This window comes from Oncorhynchus tshawytscha, linkage group LG08 (genome assembly GCF_018296145.1).
Source record: "Oncorhynchus tshawytscha isolate Ot180627B linkage group LG08, Otsh_v2.0, whole genome shotgun sequence".
Lineage (NCBI taxonomy): Eukaryota > Metazoa > Chordata > Actinopteri > Salmoniformes > Salmonidae > Oncorhynchus > Oncorhynchus tshawytscha.
Window position 1 is genome coordinate 25,695,999 of NC_056436.1, and position 14,485 is coordinate 25,710,483.

Consider the following 14,485-nt stretch of genomic DNA (forward strand, 5'->3'; position numbering starts at 1 on the left):
GCCTGAACACATTGATTGTGGAGCAATGTATAGCGGGGAGATGGATAGAGGGAGCTGATGTATGGTGGAACTGCCGCCCCGGGAGCTTCCCCACCTGGCATGCTCCTCTCAATGTGATGCAAGTAGCGCAGTGGGGGTGTAATCACTCCCCATCTTCCTCTGCCTCCCAACCAATCACTTCCACCCCCGCTGTGCTGCTTGCATCACCTGTCCTCCTCTGCTGACGGATGGGGCGAGAGGGAGGAGGGGGGCCGGGTGATGACACCTGAGCTAGAATGCAATGAGGTTGCTGCTACATTTATTAAGTGGTGAAAGATCTCTTGTCGTTATGGTGAAAAAGGAAGATATAATATGTTTGTTTTAAATGAGTCAGAGGAGCAAGTGTGCATAATTGCTTATGAATTGTTTATATCTATGTAGAACACACTAAGGATGTGGGCTGCGATTGGTTGCTGATACTGGCGAATAAAGACCTTTCTGGTATTATGGCAGCCATTTTGGGCTGCAGGATTGGGGTCAATTCATTTAAATGAAAGGTCCCTTAAAATAAGACAGTTGTTGACAATGCTTGTGGAGGCCAGGGCTGTATATGTGAACTCATGTCTCTGTACTGTTCCAGATGTAATGGTGGGGATGGGCTTCTCTCCAGAGGAGATCCAGGAGTCTCTGGCCAAGATGAAGTATGATGAGATCACTGCCACCTACCTACTGCTGGGGAGGAAGTCTTCTGAGGTCAGAGCAACACTATGGATAGTTGTGGTCTAGTGCTTAGTATATCCATTAGTGTCCAATCTTTTTAATGTGTGTGTAAACTTTGACCTAGCTGGAGCCCAGTGTTTCAACCTCCAGCAGCAACCTGTCCCTGGCTAAACCCCGGCCCACCAGCGAGCTCAATGGCCAGTCCCCCTCCCACCTCAAAGTCCAGCGGAGCGTCTCCTCCAACCAGAAACAGAGACGCTACAGTGACCAGGGTGAGACACTCTATCAGTCAGTCATTAACAACCAATTTAGAGGGAATTGTCATCTTTGACAAATGCGTTTCAGCTCTACCATTTCCTCTCTTCCTCGTTTTCTCTCTCTTCTCCAGTGGGTCAGAATGTTCCCCCAGGTTCAGGACACCCTAAGAGGAGTCAGACCAGCACGGCCGAAAACAACATCAAAGAGGAGGGAGGGCGCAGTGTCCCCGGGGGGCGCTGTGTCCCCCCACCCAGCCCCTTGCTGGGGAACGCTAACAACCCCAACAAGGCTGATATTCCCAATGGCAGGAAGGGGGTTACCACTGTTCCCAACGTGAGTGTCTGCTATTCCATCCCATTATCAATTGTATAACATATTCTTACACTTGAAGTGGGGATGAATCCTCTATTCCGATTTGATGATTTGTGATTTCAGAGTTTCTGTTCCACCCTGCAGAATAACACTGGCTCTGACGGGATGACGAGGAGAAACACGTATGTGTGCAGCGACAGGAACGCTATGGACTGTCTCTCTGTCATTCCCAATGGGAAGGAGAACAGGTAAGGATCAGTCTAGAATTTTACTGTGTTCCCTGTGTTTTCCACATGGAATCAGCATTCAACATAGCACCTTCACTGTTCCTCCCCCAGGGGCACAGAGGAGAGAACAATGTGTATCAATACTGTTAATATTGAGAGAAGTTATTGAAGAAAAACAAGACCAGGCCTCCCGGGGAGAAATATCCTCAATGTTGTGCTCTTCTTCTACTTCCCCCCCCACCACTTCTCTACTTTCCCCCATCGCTTCTCTACTTTCCCCCATCGCTTCTCTACTTCCCCCCACCTTCTCTACTTCCCCCCCACTTCTCTACTTCCCCCATCGCTACTCTACTTCCCCCATTGCTTCTCTACTTTCCCCCATCGCTTCTCTACTTCCCCCTTCGCTTCTCTACTTCCCCCGTCGCTTCTCTACATCCCCCCATTGCTTCTCTACTTTCCCCCATCGCTACTCTACTTCCCCCCTTCGCTTCTCTACTTCCCCCCATCGCTCTCTACTCCCCCCCGTCGCTTCTCTACTTCCCCATTGCTTCTCTACTTCCCCCATCGCTTCTCTACTTCCCCCCCGTCGCATCTCTACTCCCCCCTTCGCTTCTCTACTTCCCCCGTCGCTTCTCTACTTCCCCCCGCTTCTCTACTTCCCCCTCTACTTACTTCCCCCCGTCGCTTCTCTACTTCCCCCGTCGCTTCTCTACTTCCCCCCACGTCGCTTCTCTACTTCCCCCCGTCGCTTCTCTACTTCCCCCGTCGCTTCTCTACTTCCCCCCGTCGCTTCTCTACTTCCCCCGTCGCTTCTCTACTTCCCCCGTCGCTTCTCTACTTACTCACCAATGCTTCTCTCTACTTCCTCACCTCTACTTCCTCACCACCGCTTCTCTACTTCCTCACCACCGCTTCTCTACTTCCTCCCCATCGCTTCTCTACTTCCTCCCCATCGCTTCTCTACTTCCTCACCACCGCTTCTCTACTTCCTCACCACCGCTTCTCTACTTCCTCACCATCGCTTCTCTACTTCCTCACCACCGCTTCTCTACTTCCTCACCAACGCTTCTCTACTTCCTCACCACCGCTTCTCTACTTCCTCACCACCGCTTCTCTACTTCCTCCACACGCTTCTCTACTTCCTCACCACCGCTTCTCTACTTCCTCCACACCGCTTCTCTACTTCCTCACCATCGCTTCTCTACTTCCTCACCACGCTTCTCTACTTCCTCACCACCGCTTCTCTACTTCCTCACCACCGCTTCTCTACTTCCTCACCAACGCTTCTCTACTTCCTCACCAACGCTTCTCTACTTCCTCCACATCGCTTCTCTACTTCCTCACCACCGCTTCTCTACTTCCCCTGTCGCTTCTCTACTTCCTCACCACCGCTTCTCTACTTCCTCTCCACCGCTTCTCTACTTCCTCACCACTGCTTTTCTACTTCCTCACCACCGCTTCTCTACTTCCTCACCACCGCTTCTCTACTTCCTCACCAACGCTTCTCTACTTCCTCACCAATGCTTCTCTACTTCCCCCGTCGCTTCTCTACTTCCCCCGTCGCTTCTCTACTTCCTCCCTGTCGCTTCTCTACTTCCCCCTGTCGCTTCTCTACTTCCTCCCCATCGCTTCTCTACTTCCCCCCATCGCTTCTCTACTTCCTCACCACCGCTTCTCTACTTACTCACCAATGCTTCTCTACTTCCTCACCTCTACTTCCTCACCACCGCTTCTCTACTTCCTCACCACCGCTTCTCTACTTCCTCACCAACGCTTCTCTATTCCTCACCACCGCTTCTCTACTTCCTCACCACCGCTTCTCTACTTCCTCACCACCGCTTCTCTACTTCCTCACCACCGCTTCTCTACTTCCTCACTTTTTTGGCCCCTTTTTCCTATCTCCTATCTTTCTGGTTTCTTCATGGTCTGGTTGTGTCCCAGTATGATTGAGACGTATGCCTGTGTGATGATTAGCCCGCCCTCTGGCTTTGCCCCGTGTTGACTGGCTCGCCCTCTGGCTTTGCCCCGTGTTGACTGGCTCGCCCTCTGGCTTTGCCCCGTGTTGACTGGCTCGCCCTCTGGCTTTGCCCCGTGTTGACTGGCTCGCCCTCTGGCTTTGCCCCGTGTTGACTGGCTCGCCCTCTGGCTTTGCCCCGTGTTGACTGGCTCGCCCTCTGGCTTTGCCCCGTGTTGACTGGCTCGCCCTCTGGCTTTGCCCGTGTTGTGTTGACTGGCTTTGCCCTCTGGCTTTGCCCCTGTGTTGACTGGGCCCTCTGGCTTTGCCCCCTGACTGGCTCGTCCTCTGGCTTTGCCCCTGTGTTGACTGGCTCGTCCTCTGGCTTTGCCCCTGTGTTGACTGCCTCGTCCACCTCGGTCCAGCTGATGTACCAGGCCTCTGACCCCCTGTCTGCCTTCCCCTCAGACTCAGACTGGGCCACACTGCCCCACTCCCACTGCACTTTGGACTTCTGTAAGACGGCAGGCAGGGCCTCCAACTGTCTGTCTGACCTCTCACCTCCCATGTGTGGACCTGTCTCACTGTCTCAGGCCATCTCTAACCCACGACAAGGCTCCCACATGCATCCCTTTCATGGACTCCATCTCTAACCGTTGTGATGATGTCATCTCTCCCTCTCTCTAACCTCTTGTAGGAGACAGCCCCACCCTTTATTATACACACTCCTCTGTTCCCCAATTTTTCCTTCATCATCTGCTTGGACCTGTGATCCCTGGTCTGGCCCTGGTCTGGCCCTGGTCCTAGTCTGGCCCTGGTCTGGCCCTGGTCCTAGTCTGGTCCTGGTCTGGCCCTGGTCCTGGTCTAGCACTGGCAGCTCTACTACCTACCTCTGGCTTGACTATCCAAACTTGTATACTATCCAAACTAGTCACTCCATGTTTCACCAAACAATATTCTATCTGGATATTAGGACTCCAACTCACTTCAACAATATCACACTATAGTGAACTACTAGAATAACTCTAAATTAACATTATTGACACAGATCAGATGTCATTTTAGAATTTAGGATTTGAAGGTAAGGTTCTGTTGATATGATAATGGCCCAGCTGGTGATTCTATGTATAGAACTGGTATGTACAGCCAGGTGTTTGTCTTTCTTCTCCGTCTGATCTCTTCCCTCCGTCCTCCCTGCAGTGTGGCCGTGTCTCCTGGCCAGCGGAACCCCGTGGCATCCACCCACAGCATCACCAGCGCCACCACACCAGACAGACTACGTTTCCCACGAGGCACGGCGAGCCGCAGCACCTTCCACAGTGGTCAGCTGAAGGAGCGCCGCACGGCCACCTACAACGGGCCCCCAGCCTCACCCACCCTGTCCCAAGACACAGCGCCCCTTTCCCAGACCCGCAGCCGCGGCTCCAGTAACCTCTTCTCCAAACTCACCTCCAAACTCACACGCAGGTAGGTGTCAGGGACTACAGCTCCATGCCACTCAATTCAACTATGAGTCCAAGCCCCTAAAATATACTATGACTATATCTAGTTATATGGTTAGTTTTTAATCCTTCTGAGTGGGCTTTGAAAGGTGTGCTTTTTAGTATCATGAATCACATTGAGTGGAACATCCACAGTCCTACTAACAATAGATTGTTCCAGAAGCACTGATAACGTAGCCTGAGTGACAGTCTGAGAAAGACATCAAATTAAACATACCTCAAGTGTAAACCAGCAGGGAAAACCCACTTGATTTTTTTGTCCAGACTGAGTAGATTGAACACATCTCAGACAGGCAGCCAGGCTACTGTCAACAATTCGGGGTTGTCCCGAGACTAACCTGACATGGGGAATAGAAATCAACATCTGTCATTTGAACCTTCTCCTCCTCCCCATTGATTCCAACCACCCTGTTTCTGTTCACTCATTTCAAGTTTCAACCAATCATATTCTTTCAGTTTCTTGCCTCATTTCACTGTTTCTGTGTGTTTGCTGATTCTGTTGTAGAAACATTTCATTTGGGTTTACGAAAAGGTAGGACCCCCTATTACCTTCAGTGTGTGCAATTAATCAACTAAAACCAGTACTAGGACAAGCTGGAGCTGACATACTGCTTAGAACCTCTGTTTTGTGACAGTGATTGGCCTTAGGCTTCTGGAGTTAATGATGGGTTCGATTGTAAGGGCAGTGTTGCCCTCTCGATCGGTCAGTTAAAAAATCCATCAACAGCCAACAGAAAGCTTGACACTAATCAATTTCCAATGCATGCGGTGGGGACGGTCCTGTTGATTCGGATTTGTTTTTCACAAAGTAATGATTGATCTGTATTGAACTGTTGTTCCAGGTAAGTTTGTGTTTTATGTAGACAGATCTGTGCTTGAAAGGTAGACAGATTCTATTTGTCTATTCTAACTTGTCTTTATCTATGTCCATAATTGGATTTTGCTGTATCTTATTAGTTGTGACCAATGCTCCCGATAATAACTTTGCTGGCTGGTAGGAATGTGATCGACTTTGTGATGTGGCGATGCAGGATATAGAGTGTAAAGATAAGAATGATTGTTTATAAGGCTTTGGGAACTTCAATTTGTAATATTGGTTTGTGGAGTCGTGTTCTCTTGTTGGGAACCGAGAGCGTTGTGAAATACTTTTTGTGAACCAGGCGTTCTGATGAGCAAGATCAGAGGGATTTATGTCTTTATACATCAATTTGTAAACATTTACAAGCAGATGGTCTGGCAGTTCAGGATATGTTGTTTACAAAGCTGGGACAAAAGGCAAAGCTCTCCCACCATACCACCTCTTCAGACATAACCTTCTGTTCTTCAGTCTGATTAAGTGACACACTGACATCTAGTGGCTACCCGGAGTTCTACATCTCGGGAAGTTGTCACCTTTTGCAACCCTTCCATATTTCTTCATTCGCCAGGTCCTTGTCACTCATTTCATTTCTCTGTTGATTCTTATTTCTGCACAGAGTAACATCTTGGAAACGATTGGTTTAAGTATAGGGAAGGAAGTCTCTTGTCTCAGTAGTAGGCAATGCGCTTTGGTCTCTGTTCCCTCCCTTCACTCTTCTCCTCACTATTGTACTGCTGTGTGCCAATGTTTCCCTGACCTTTCTGTGCCCTTTAACCTTGGACCTTTTCACTGCTCTTCCTCCCTTCAGGGTCAGTATTGACCCGACCAAACGGCAGACGGCCAAATCAGGGCCTGCCGTCCCTTCTGCCCAGGGAGCAAAGACTCTTAGTAAGTCTTCTGTTCACCCACCTCTCCCCCTCTTTTCTCCCCCTTTTTCTTCTTCCTTGTCATCCTGGCATCATCGGCCTGTGATCATGTCGTACATCAAGTTTCTTTCTCTTTTCATGTATCCGTAAAAAAAATACAAGCTTTTTTCAGAATCCATTTTTTCTTCCAGATTCAGCAGCGGAAGATATAGAGAATTGTAGGAAGTCGCAGATGGAGACCTAGAGTAAGGGATCATTTCAACCCTTATGTCCCCACAAGAGTTAGTGTGTCAGAGTTCTGTGTGGAAAGAAGGAATTTGTATACACACCCCAACATAGTCACATTCCCTTCTCTCCAGTATGTGTATGTGACAGACACTGCCATCCCCTCTCCCTGTCCCAGATAAAGTCTCAGACCTTTTTGTGTCCCTCATCCCCCTGGCTTGAGGCTGCTATCTTGCCCACTAACTAATACCCCTCCAGGAATCTAACTTCCTCTACCCTCCTGTAGAATCATTTCAAGGCTAGTCTGCATGTGTGGAGCCCAAAACCCTTTAGGGTCTGTGGACCTGGTATGCAGTCCCTGTCTACAATGGCCCTATGACTGGTTGCCTGATTGTCTTTTTAACCAACCCCCCTCTTCTTTGGGGTGGCAGGTAGCCTAGTTGGGCCAGTAACCGAAAGGTTGCTAGATCGAATCCCCGAGCTGACACAAGGTAAAAATCCGTCGTTCTGCCCCTGAACAAGGCAGTTAACCCACTGTTCCTAGGCCATCATTGTACATAAGAATATATTCTTAACTGACTAGTTAAACAAAGATTAAATTTAAAAAAAAATACAAATATGAATTCTTTAAACATATCCAATGTCACGCCGAGAGAAGAAACATAGGACTGTTCTACTGTCTGTCAACCTCTAGAGTAGACCGCATGAGTCCTCCCACAATAGCCCCAGTCTGCATGCACTGACCCAAATGCTGCGTTCGTAACAAAGTGGAATTTACCAGTTGTGAAGTCGTAAACAGTTGGATCATTCACATGATTTTAAGTCATTGAGAAACACTGATTGGCTAATGGCCAACAAGCTGTGTAAATCATAAACAAATTATAGTGTTAAAAAACATAGCTTTTTATAAATAATGTTTTGTTGCATTTAACTGCTGTTATCGAGGTCATTTATTTAGAAGGTGATGTCAGAATGAGAGAAGTGACCTCAGGATGATAGACGAGTTTCCCACTAGTAATTTCCAGTTTGAGGTCTGTTGAAGTGGATTTTTTCCAGTCGTATGTGGTAAATTCCCACTTCCCACTTGGCTACGAACACAGCATAATTGTGTGTGCAAACGTGTGGGTGTGTGGAATGTAGTTCCACTGTATGATTTTGTTTTTGTCATGTTGGGGTGAATCTCTTCACGTCACCAAGCTGTCATACCATCATTCAACACATTTCCATTCCTGTATCCCCTTGCTCTGTCATCCATTCCTGTATCCCCTTGCTCTGTCATCCATTCCTGTATCCCCTTGTTCTGTCATCCATTCCTGTATCCCCTTGCTCTGTCATCTGTTTAAGCACTTTTTTGGTTCCTTTGCTATCGTTTTTATTTTGTGTTAAAGAAGCAAGAAAGTTTGAACACCAACGAGACTGATCAGTGCACAGGTTTCATGTCAATACTTCCATAATGAGGTTATAGTAATCTTGGTGGCTTTCTTGTTTTTATAACTCCGTATAATATACATGTTATTTATCTTTCAATATATATTCACACTATATATCAGTGTTATCTGTTGTTCTTGAAATGACAAAATACTCTCTTTGGAAGTTCACATTTAGTGTTTTTTTTTTCACTTTTCTTCTAATCTTGCTCTGCTCCCTCAACTGTCACAGAGTCTCAACCGAGTTTGAAAGAAACGGGAGATTTGAGAGCTCAAGGTGAGGTGTAGGTTGTTGCTTTCTCAGCCTGATATTCATGTGACTATAGGCTTGATATCACTTCACTCCCAGGCCCAGCTCTGTTGACTCTGTCAATTCATAGGGTTTACCCATGCCTCACATTTTCCCCATGGATGTGGTTATTTCAGATCATTATGGTTTCCTCAATGAGTGTTGTGCTACTCCTAATGTGCATGGTGCTTCATGACCATCTGTTTATTGCATGCTCTGCTAATTGACCCGTTGATCAACACCTTGCATATTCATGGAAGACCCTTTAAAGCAAATACAGATAGGAAACTGCACAGCTTTAGTGAATTCAACTTTTTCCTATCTCCTTCCTACCAGTCGCCATGTACCTGGGGATCAGAAAGGGGAAAGTAAAGACAGTGAACCCCGCTCCCTCAGATTCACTTGGAGTATGAGGACCACCAGCTCCATGGAGCCTTGTGACATCATGCGGGAGATACGCAAGGTGCTCGAGGCCAACAATTGTGACTACGAACAGCAAGAGAGTTTCCTGCTGCTCTGTGTCCATGGCGATGCTGAGAACCTGGTCCAATGGGTGATGGAGGTGTGCAAGCTGCCCCGTCTCTCCCTCAATGGCGTGAGATTCAGGAGGATATCAGGCTCATCCATCGCTTTTAAAAACATTGCTTCCAAAGTCACCAATGAGTTAAAGCTATGAACAAAAAGGGTAAAACTATATCTAGAAAGTATAAGCTGTACAATCTTTTTTTTTTTTACAAAATACTGAGTATGTATTGAATGAGTGTGGCAATAATCACTGAATTACTAATAACTACGGTATATAATCTGGTCATCAGGAGTTGTATATGGTTTGTCATACTGAGAAAATTGACCAAAATAGCTTTTGTCTTTGATATTATTTGTCATCTCATGAAAGTTAACCTTTTCAGAGTAAATCATGAATCTGACTTTCAAGACAGCCACACATTGTTATACACAACTTCTTTAACTTCAAAGAATATATAAGAGATGGAGTTCATGTAAATGCTCACATGGTAAGATCACCAGTGTCTCAATAAAATTCTGTAAACTTGACTCGTGGCATATTTAAGTTCTAATCTGAGGATGTGCAACTTCAAAGATAGGAAAGAAAGAAACATGGATTGAAACAGTTTTTTTAATTTTCAGATCCACTATCACAATGATAGAGGACCTCGTGAGAGAGTAAGTGCATTCCGGGATAGTGTCACACATTCATTCAGATGGCAAAGGGAAGCAATCACAAGAGTTTTCACTTCTGGGCGGGCATGATGTTGTCGATAGACTGGCCTTTCTCCAGCTTCTTCTCCATATCAACCAGCAGCTTGACTCCATCCACAACCATCTGCACCAGCTCCACCTCGGAGAAGCCCAGGCGATCGGCATTGGAGATGTCGAAGGTGCCACCCACGGCTGCGGTGTCCACTCCACCTGAAATAGAGACATCAGAAGAGGGACTGAAGAAAGATTCACCCATTTTGAGCAATGCTCTATCGATTCCTGGGATCATTTCATGTTTCCATGTGTATCGGAGCCATCACTGTGCAAGCAGGCAGAAATACAGCCGGTATGATGAGTTTTGCATCATATGAGGACATACAATTCAAAATGGGTGAATATTTCCTCCTTTAACATAGCTATAATAGTCCTTTTAGAGAAATGCTATAACTATTGCTAGTGTTGGTCATTTTACAGTCTTAATGTGCTTGTAAGTTACCCTGAGCAACAGAACAGCAAACAATTAGGTATCTGGTTCAGTAATTAAACATTTTCTGTACCTGTTCCACGTTTCTGAAGCCTTAGCCTCTTGAGTACCTCCTCGAATTTGGCGTGCTTGCTCATGTTGGGGATCTTGACGTGGACTCCAGCACGCAGCCCTGTTCCCAGGTTGGATGGGCAGGTGAGCACGTAGCCTAAGTGCTCGTTCCACATGAATGAAGTGCCCTTATCCTTGAACAGGGTTTCAATCTGAGGAAGAGATTTGGGGGTCAAATTAAGAAGAAAAAGAATACAAACATTGATTGATCATTGCCAGCATGTTTTCACACATGAATATGGCAAATTATGATTCATATTTCATTATCAAAGCCTTATGAATGTATTCCTCAGATATTCCCTCTCACCTTTGTGAGGCCAGTACAGAAACGGTTGAACACCTCCTTCATGTTGCCACCCTTCTGCATGGAGATGACACGCAGGTGGTCCTCCTCGTTGACCCAAACCAGGAAGGTCTTGGTATCATTGTGCCTTGAAGATTAGAATAAATAAATGTTCTATGGTCCTCTGACAAGGTCATGGACAGTGGCTTATGAAGCCACCGCCAGCATATAAACTATTAGGAACTTTTTCCCTTCGACTTAGCAAAGATTTAGGAACACCTAGTTTGAGGGTAACTACATTTCCTATCCCTTTTGGCAGTCATGTACTTGAATAGGTTGGAGAGGGTAGAAAGAAAGAATGACTTCAGTGAGTAAGAACAAAACCAAATTGTAATGCCTTTGAGGACATCAAGTTTGGGAATGGGAAATCGCTGTCTTACCAGATCCCCCTGCCATCGGGCCAGTCCCGGGCCATGCCAGAGGCCAGCAGCAGAGGAGAGACTGGCTTATCAAACAGGAAGTGGTCATCAATCAGCTGCTGCTGCTCGGCATCTGTCATGTTTTTCAGGGCGTAGTACTTCCCCTTCAGGTCACCGGACAGGGAGTCCAGAGCTGCAGAGGAACAGATGTCAGATACATTGTCTGAGGTTACTGGATGAGACTCCATTACATGGCTTTCACGAATCTGGTGATCACGTTACAACCACGTTACAACCGGCGATGGGGTCCAATCCGGCTCACGGGTGGTTTGAATAAAACCACCTGCGGGTGGGGAAAACTAACCAAATAGAAATGACAGTGGTCTGAGACTGTGTCCAGCTCGCTAATATTCACCAAAATTGAAGCTAAACATTCATTCAGGGAGCATCAAATTCCAAAAACGATAGAGGACCAATTTTTCCAAATGTTGACAGCTGGGAAATATAACCAAATGCAGCTCCCGGGCAAAATGACGGACACCCCTGGTCTAAAGCAATCCTTTCCGGTCAGTAACAGATGTAAAAATACATTCACATAGTTCACCACTAGAGGGGACTCTTTACGCAGTAATGTTGCATCAGGGACCAGGCATAGTTCTAGAATGGCATCCACTCAGAGCCCCAGCCCCCTTTGGGTGGGTTTAGGTGAGTACCTTCAACAGACATTTTCTCAACGCCCCTTCGCTCTCCACGGCTGCAGTGTGGGGGCAGACAGAACCCCCGGATGCTCCTTCCTGTTCGGACACGGGAGCTAAGGACGTAGTTGGGGTCCAGGTCATCTCCACCCTGTGAAAACACACACCAAAGTTGAGTTCTGAATTCTCTGTGACTTATCAATACTGGTCAACTTCCCTGCAGTGTACACTGTTGAACATGAGTCTCAAACCACTGTCAACCAGGGACCCATTTAAAGGGCAGTACCTTCAGGTTGTTTGGGTTGAGGTCGGTCTTGTGCTTGTCTGTAGGCTTGTATCCTCCATGTCTGTCCTCAATGATGGGATCCAGCAGCTCCTTGAAGACCTCGTACGTCTCCTCATCTCCAGCCACACATCCCACAGTCATGATGAAGGGATGGCCTGGAATGGGGGGAGAAAAATTAATCCGGGATGGATTCAATTAGGAAACAAATTGTAGAGCATGACAGATTAAACACTGACAACCTCACTCAATAGTTAGCATTTCATCAAGCTCTATACAGGCGGAGTCGATAGACTCCGGCTGGGTTAGTTTTACCAGGAATATCAACCCCCGTCTGAATGACACCATTTATGGTGAAGCCGTTGGCGGTGGCACGGTCTCTGAGTTTGGTGAACATGTTCTGGGTTAAGACCTTGGCCATGTGGTTGTTGTGCTGGCCTAGGTCGGGGAACTCATCAGGTGACAGACAGCCTCTTGGTCTGTTTGACCATTTTATCATTGCTGAACAATAACAAAACACATTCTACAGGGTAAGGGGAAGCCACCTGCTATGCTTAAAAATGCATATTGACACTACTCATTCCCCTCAAAAATGGTTAGGCTATACTATTTCAGTTCATCACTAATTGCAGTGACAACCTATGATGACTTCCATATTGCTAATTTATTAGTATGGTATGCTTGACCAATAAGCATTATTCCTAAGTGATGCTTGACCCCTGCTGGATAACAGCAGAAATAAAAAGGTTATCTGAAACAAATCAAGGCCACATTGTGCTTTGAGAGTTTGGTACTGATGCAGGCCAATGGAATACCTGCAACATTCCACTTGAAGACATATTACCCATCGGCAAGGTTACCGTGCAGAACAAAATGGCATGCCCTCACTAAACACACATTTAAGAGGCAGAACAGATGGCTTAATGGTTGAAAGCTGCTTGGGTCTTTACCTGGGTTATCAATCCCGGTTTGAATGACATCATCCAATGTAAAACCACTGGGCGTTTGTTTGCTCCTCAGACGCTCGTAGATGGCAGGAGTCAAGATCTTGGCCATATGATTATTGTGCTGGCTGAGATCTGGGTACTCCTCACTAGAAGCGTACTTCATCTTTAGCGCGTTGTGGGTGTTTCCGAACGGCATGGCTGATCCCTGGACGCAACACGGAGTGGCGTAAAAACTGGTGAATGTGATCTTGAAAATACTACAAATAGGCATACGACATAACTCAGTCAAATACTTGGTTTTTATCAGGTGCGTGCGAGTGCAAGGCTGAATATGCGCAATGCAAATTAGCGACCGCACCAATGATGTCCGACCGCAGTCACCGCACTGAACGACAATCAGACGAGTATAGGCAGATGTCGACAGGCAGTTGATAAAGGAAAAATTATGCTTTGTCCTCTGGAGAGGTGGAGTAATGGAACTCCAGTCAAATGCCAAAGATTGCGCAGTAACGTCATTCCAATCCGAATAACTATTTTATAGAGCTCTAGACTGGAGTGGTAAATGCGTGTGATCATGTTGGAAATCATAACCAAATCACTCAGCCCCTGAAAGAAGAAAATGTAGGGTAGGCTATGCGAGATTGTAACAGACCAAAGCAAAATATTCAAAATAACGGGGTCTCGCGCTCGAACACGGCTACAGGCGTTATACAATAGTTTTCATTGTCTATTGTTATCGAAATGTTCACGGAATATGAAAAATATATATGGATGGCCACAAATAGCCAATAAAATTTCGCCTCTGTTAAAAACCAAGTACTTGCTTAGTCACAATGAGCTGATTTGGGGTTAAAACGATTTATGCCATTCTGATCAATGAATGTCATCCTGAACGAGTAGAAATAGTGGTCCTACCTGCTGCCGAGGCTGGTCACTACTAGGGGGGAATACACAACGAGACCTATTTTTCCGACCGTGGCGAGCAATCACTGACGTTATTTGGCTCTCCCGTGGAAAATGTTCTTGGAGATGGTTCTTTATAGTAGGCGAACTCTGCTCCCATTGGTCAGTATTTGTAGTCCATCTATTTGTCGATTATTAGGCTATACGAGATTGCAGTTTTCATATGTTCCTTTGATATTTCTTTACTAATGATGTAGCCTATATCTACCCTGGATTGCTGCTGATGCTATGTATTGGCCATTGAGAGGTTTTGAAGCCAGCGGTCGGCCATATTGGCACTTCAGAATGGTCAGAATGGCCTCCATAGGAATGAATGGAATTCTACAGTATTTCAATTAAATGGACAAAATTACACGTATTTAAGTAATTATTATTTTTATAGTGGGGACAGTAACATTAGTAATCTAAAAACTAAATACCTTATAGGAAATATTTGTATTTGTTATTTTTATGTTTAGCTCACA

At 46.3% G+C, this 14,485-nt stretch overlaps 2 protein-coding genes across 19 annotated transcripts in view; one reads left to right on the plus strand and one right to left on the minus strand.

The window, feature by feature from the left end:
- LOC112246852 (MAP/microtubule affinity-regulating kinase 3-like) overlaps positions 1–9,671 on the plus strand; it is a 35,686-nt gene extending 26,015 nt beyond the window's left edge. For 2 of the 17 annotated variants that reach the window (XM_042325359.1, XM_042325358.1), the window contains exons 11-18: positions 620–732; positions 824–971; positions 1,088–1,290; positions 1,393–1,517; positions 4,651–4,917; positions 5,458–5,484; positions 8,562–8,606; positions 8,955–9,671. In XM_042325359.1, the coding sequence (XP_042181293.1) occupies positions 620–732; positions 824–971; positions 1,088–1,290; positions 1,393–1,517; positions 4,651–4,917; positions 5,458–5,484; positions 8,562–8,606; positions 8,955–9,294 (1,268 nt within the window). In that variant the 3' untranslated portion in view covers positions 9,295–9,671. Of the gene's footprint in view, positions 1–619; positions 733–823; positions 972–1,087; positions 1,291–1,392; positions 1,518–4,650; positions 4,918–5,457; positions 5,485–6,619; positions 6,700–6,868; positions 6,923–7,333; positions 7,394–8,561; positions 8,607–8,954 lie in introns of those variants that run through there. The other 15 variants (XM_042325368.1, XM_042325373.1, XM_042325362.1 and 12 more) reach the window with 12 other exon arrangements.
- A 68-nt stretch (positions 9,672–9,739) lies between these two features.
- Positions 9,740–14,129, minus strand: LOC112246854 (creatine kinase, testis isozyme-like). Of its 2 annotated transcripts, none has more exons than XM_024415426.2 (8): positions 13,974–14,129; positions 13,062–13,263; positions 12,115–12,269; positions 11,847–11,979; positions 11,155–11,326; positions 10,739–10,862; positions 10,394–10,583; positions 9,740–10,046 (listed from the first exon to the last, which is right to left on the minus strand). In XM_024415426.2, the coding sequence occupies exons 2-8, from the start codon at positions 13,252–13,254 to the stop codon at positions 9,868–9,870; spliced, it is 1,146 nt and encodes a 381-aa protein (XP_024271194.1). In that variant the 5' UTR covers positions 13,255–13,263; positions 13,974–14,129; the 3' UTR covers positions 9,740–9,867. The 2 variants fall into 2 exon arrangements, with proteins under 2 accessions (XP_024271194.1, XP_024271195.1); XM_024415427.2 differs by having other exon boundaries at positions 13,062–13,315; positions 13,974–14,086.
- Between the last annotated feature and the right edge of the window lie 356 nt (positions 14,130–14,485).

What these genes read in the sequence shown, in the direction of transcription:
- LOC112246854 (XM_024415426.2), bottom strand. Translation starts at nt 13,254, where the DNA reads ATGCCGTTCGGAAACACCCACAACGCGCTAAAGATGAAGTACGCTTCT. An exon ending in AACCGGGATTGATAACCCAG is followed by an intron (nt 12,270 to 13,061) that starts GTAAAGACCCAA and finishes CCCCCATTCCAG; the next exon opens with GCCATCCCTTCATCATGACT. An exon ending in TCAACCCAAACAACCTGAAG is followed by an intron (nt 11,980 to 12,114) that starts GTACTGCCCTTT and finishes GTGTTTTCACAG; the next exon opens with GGTGGAGATGACCTGGACCC.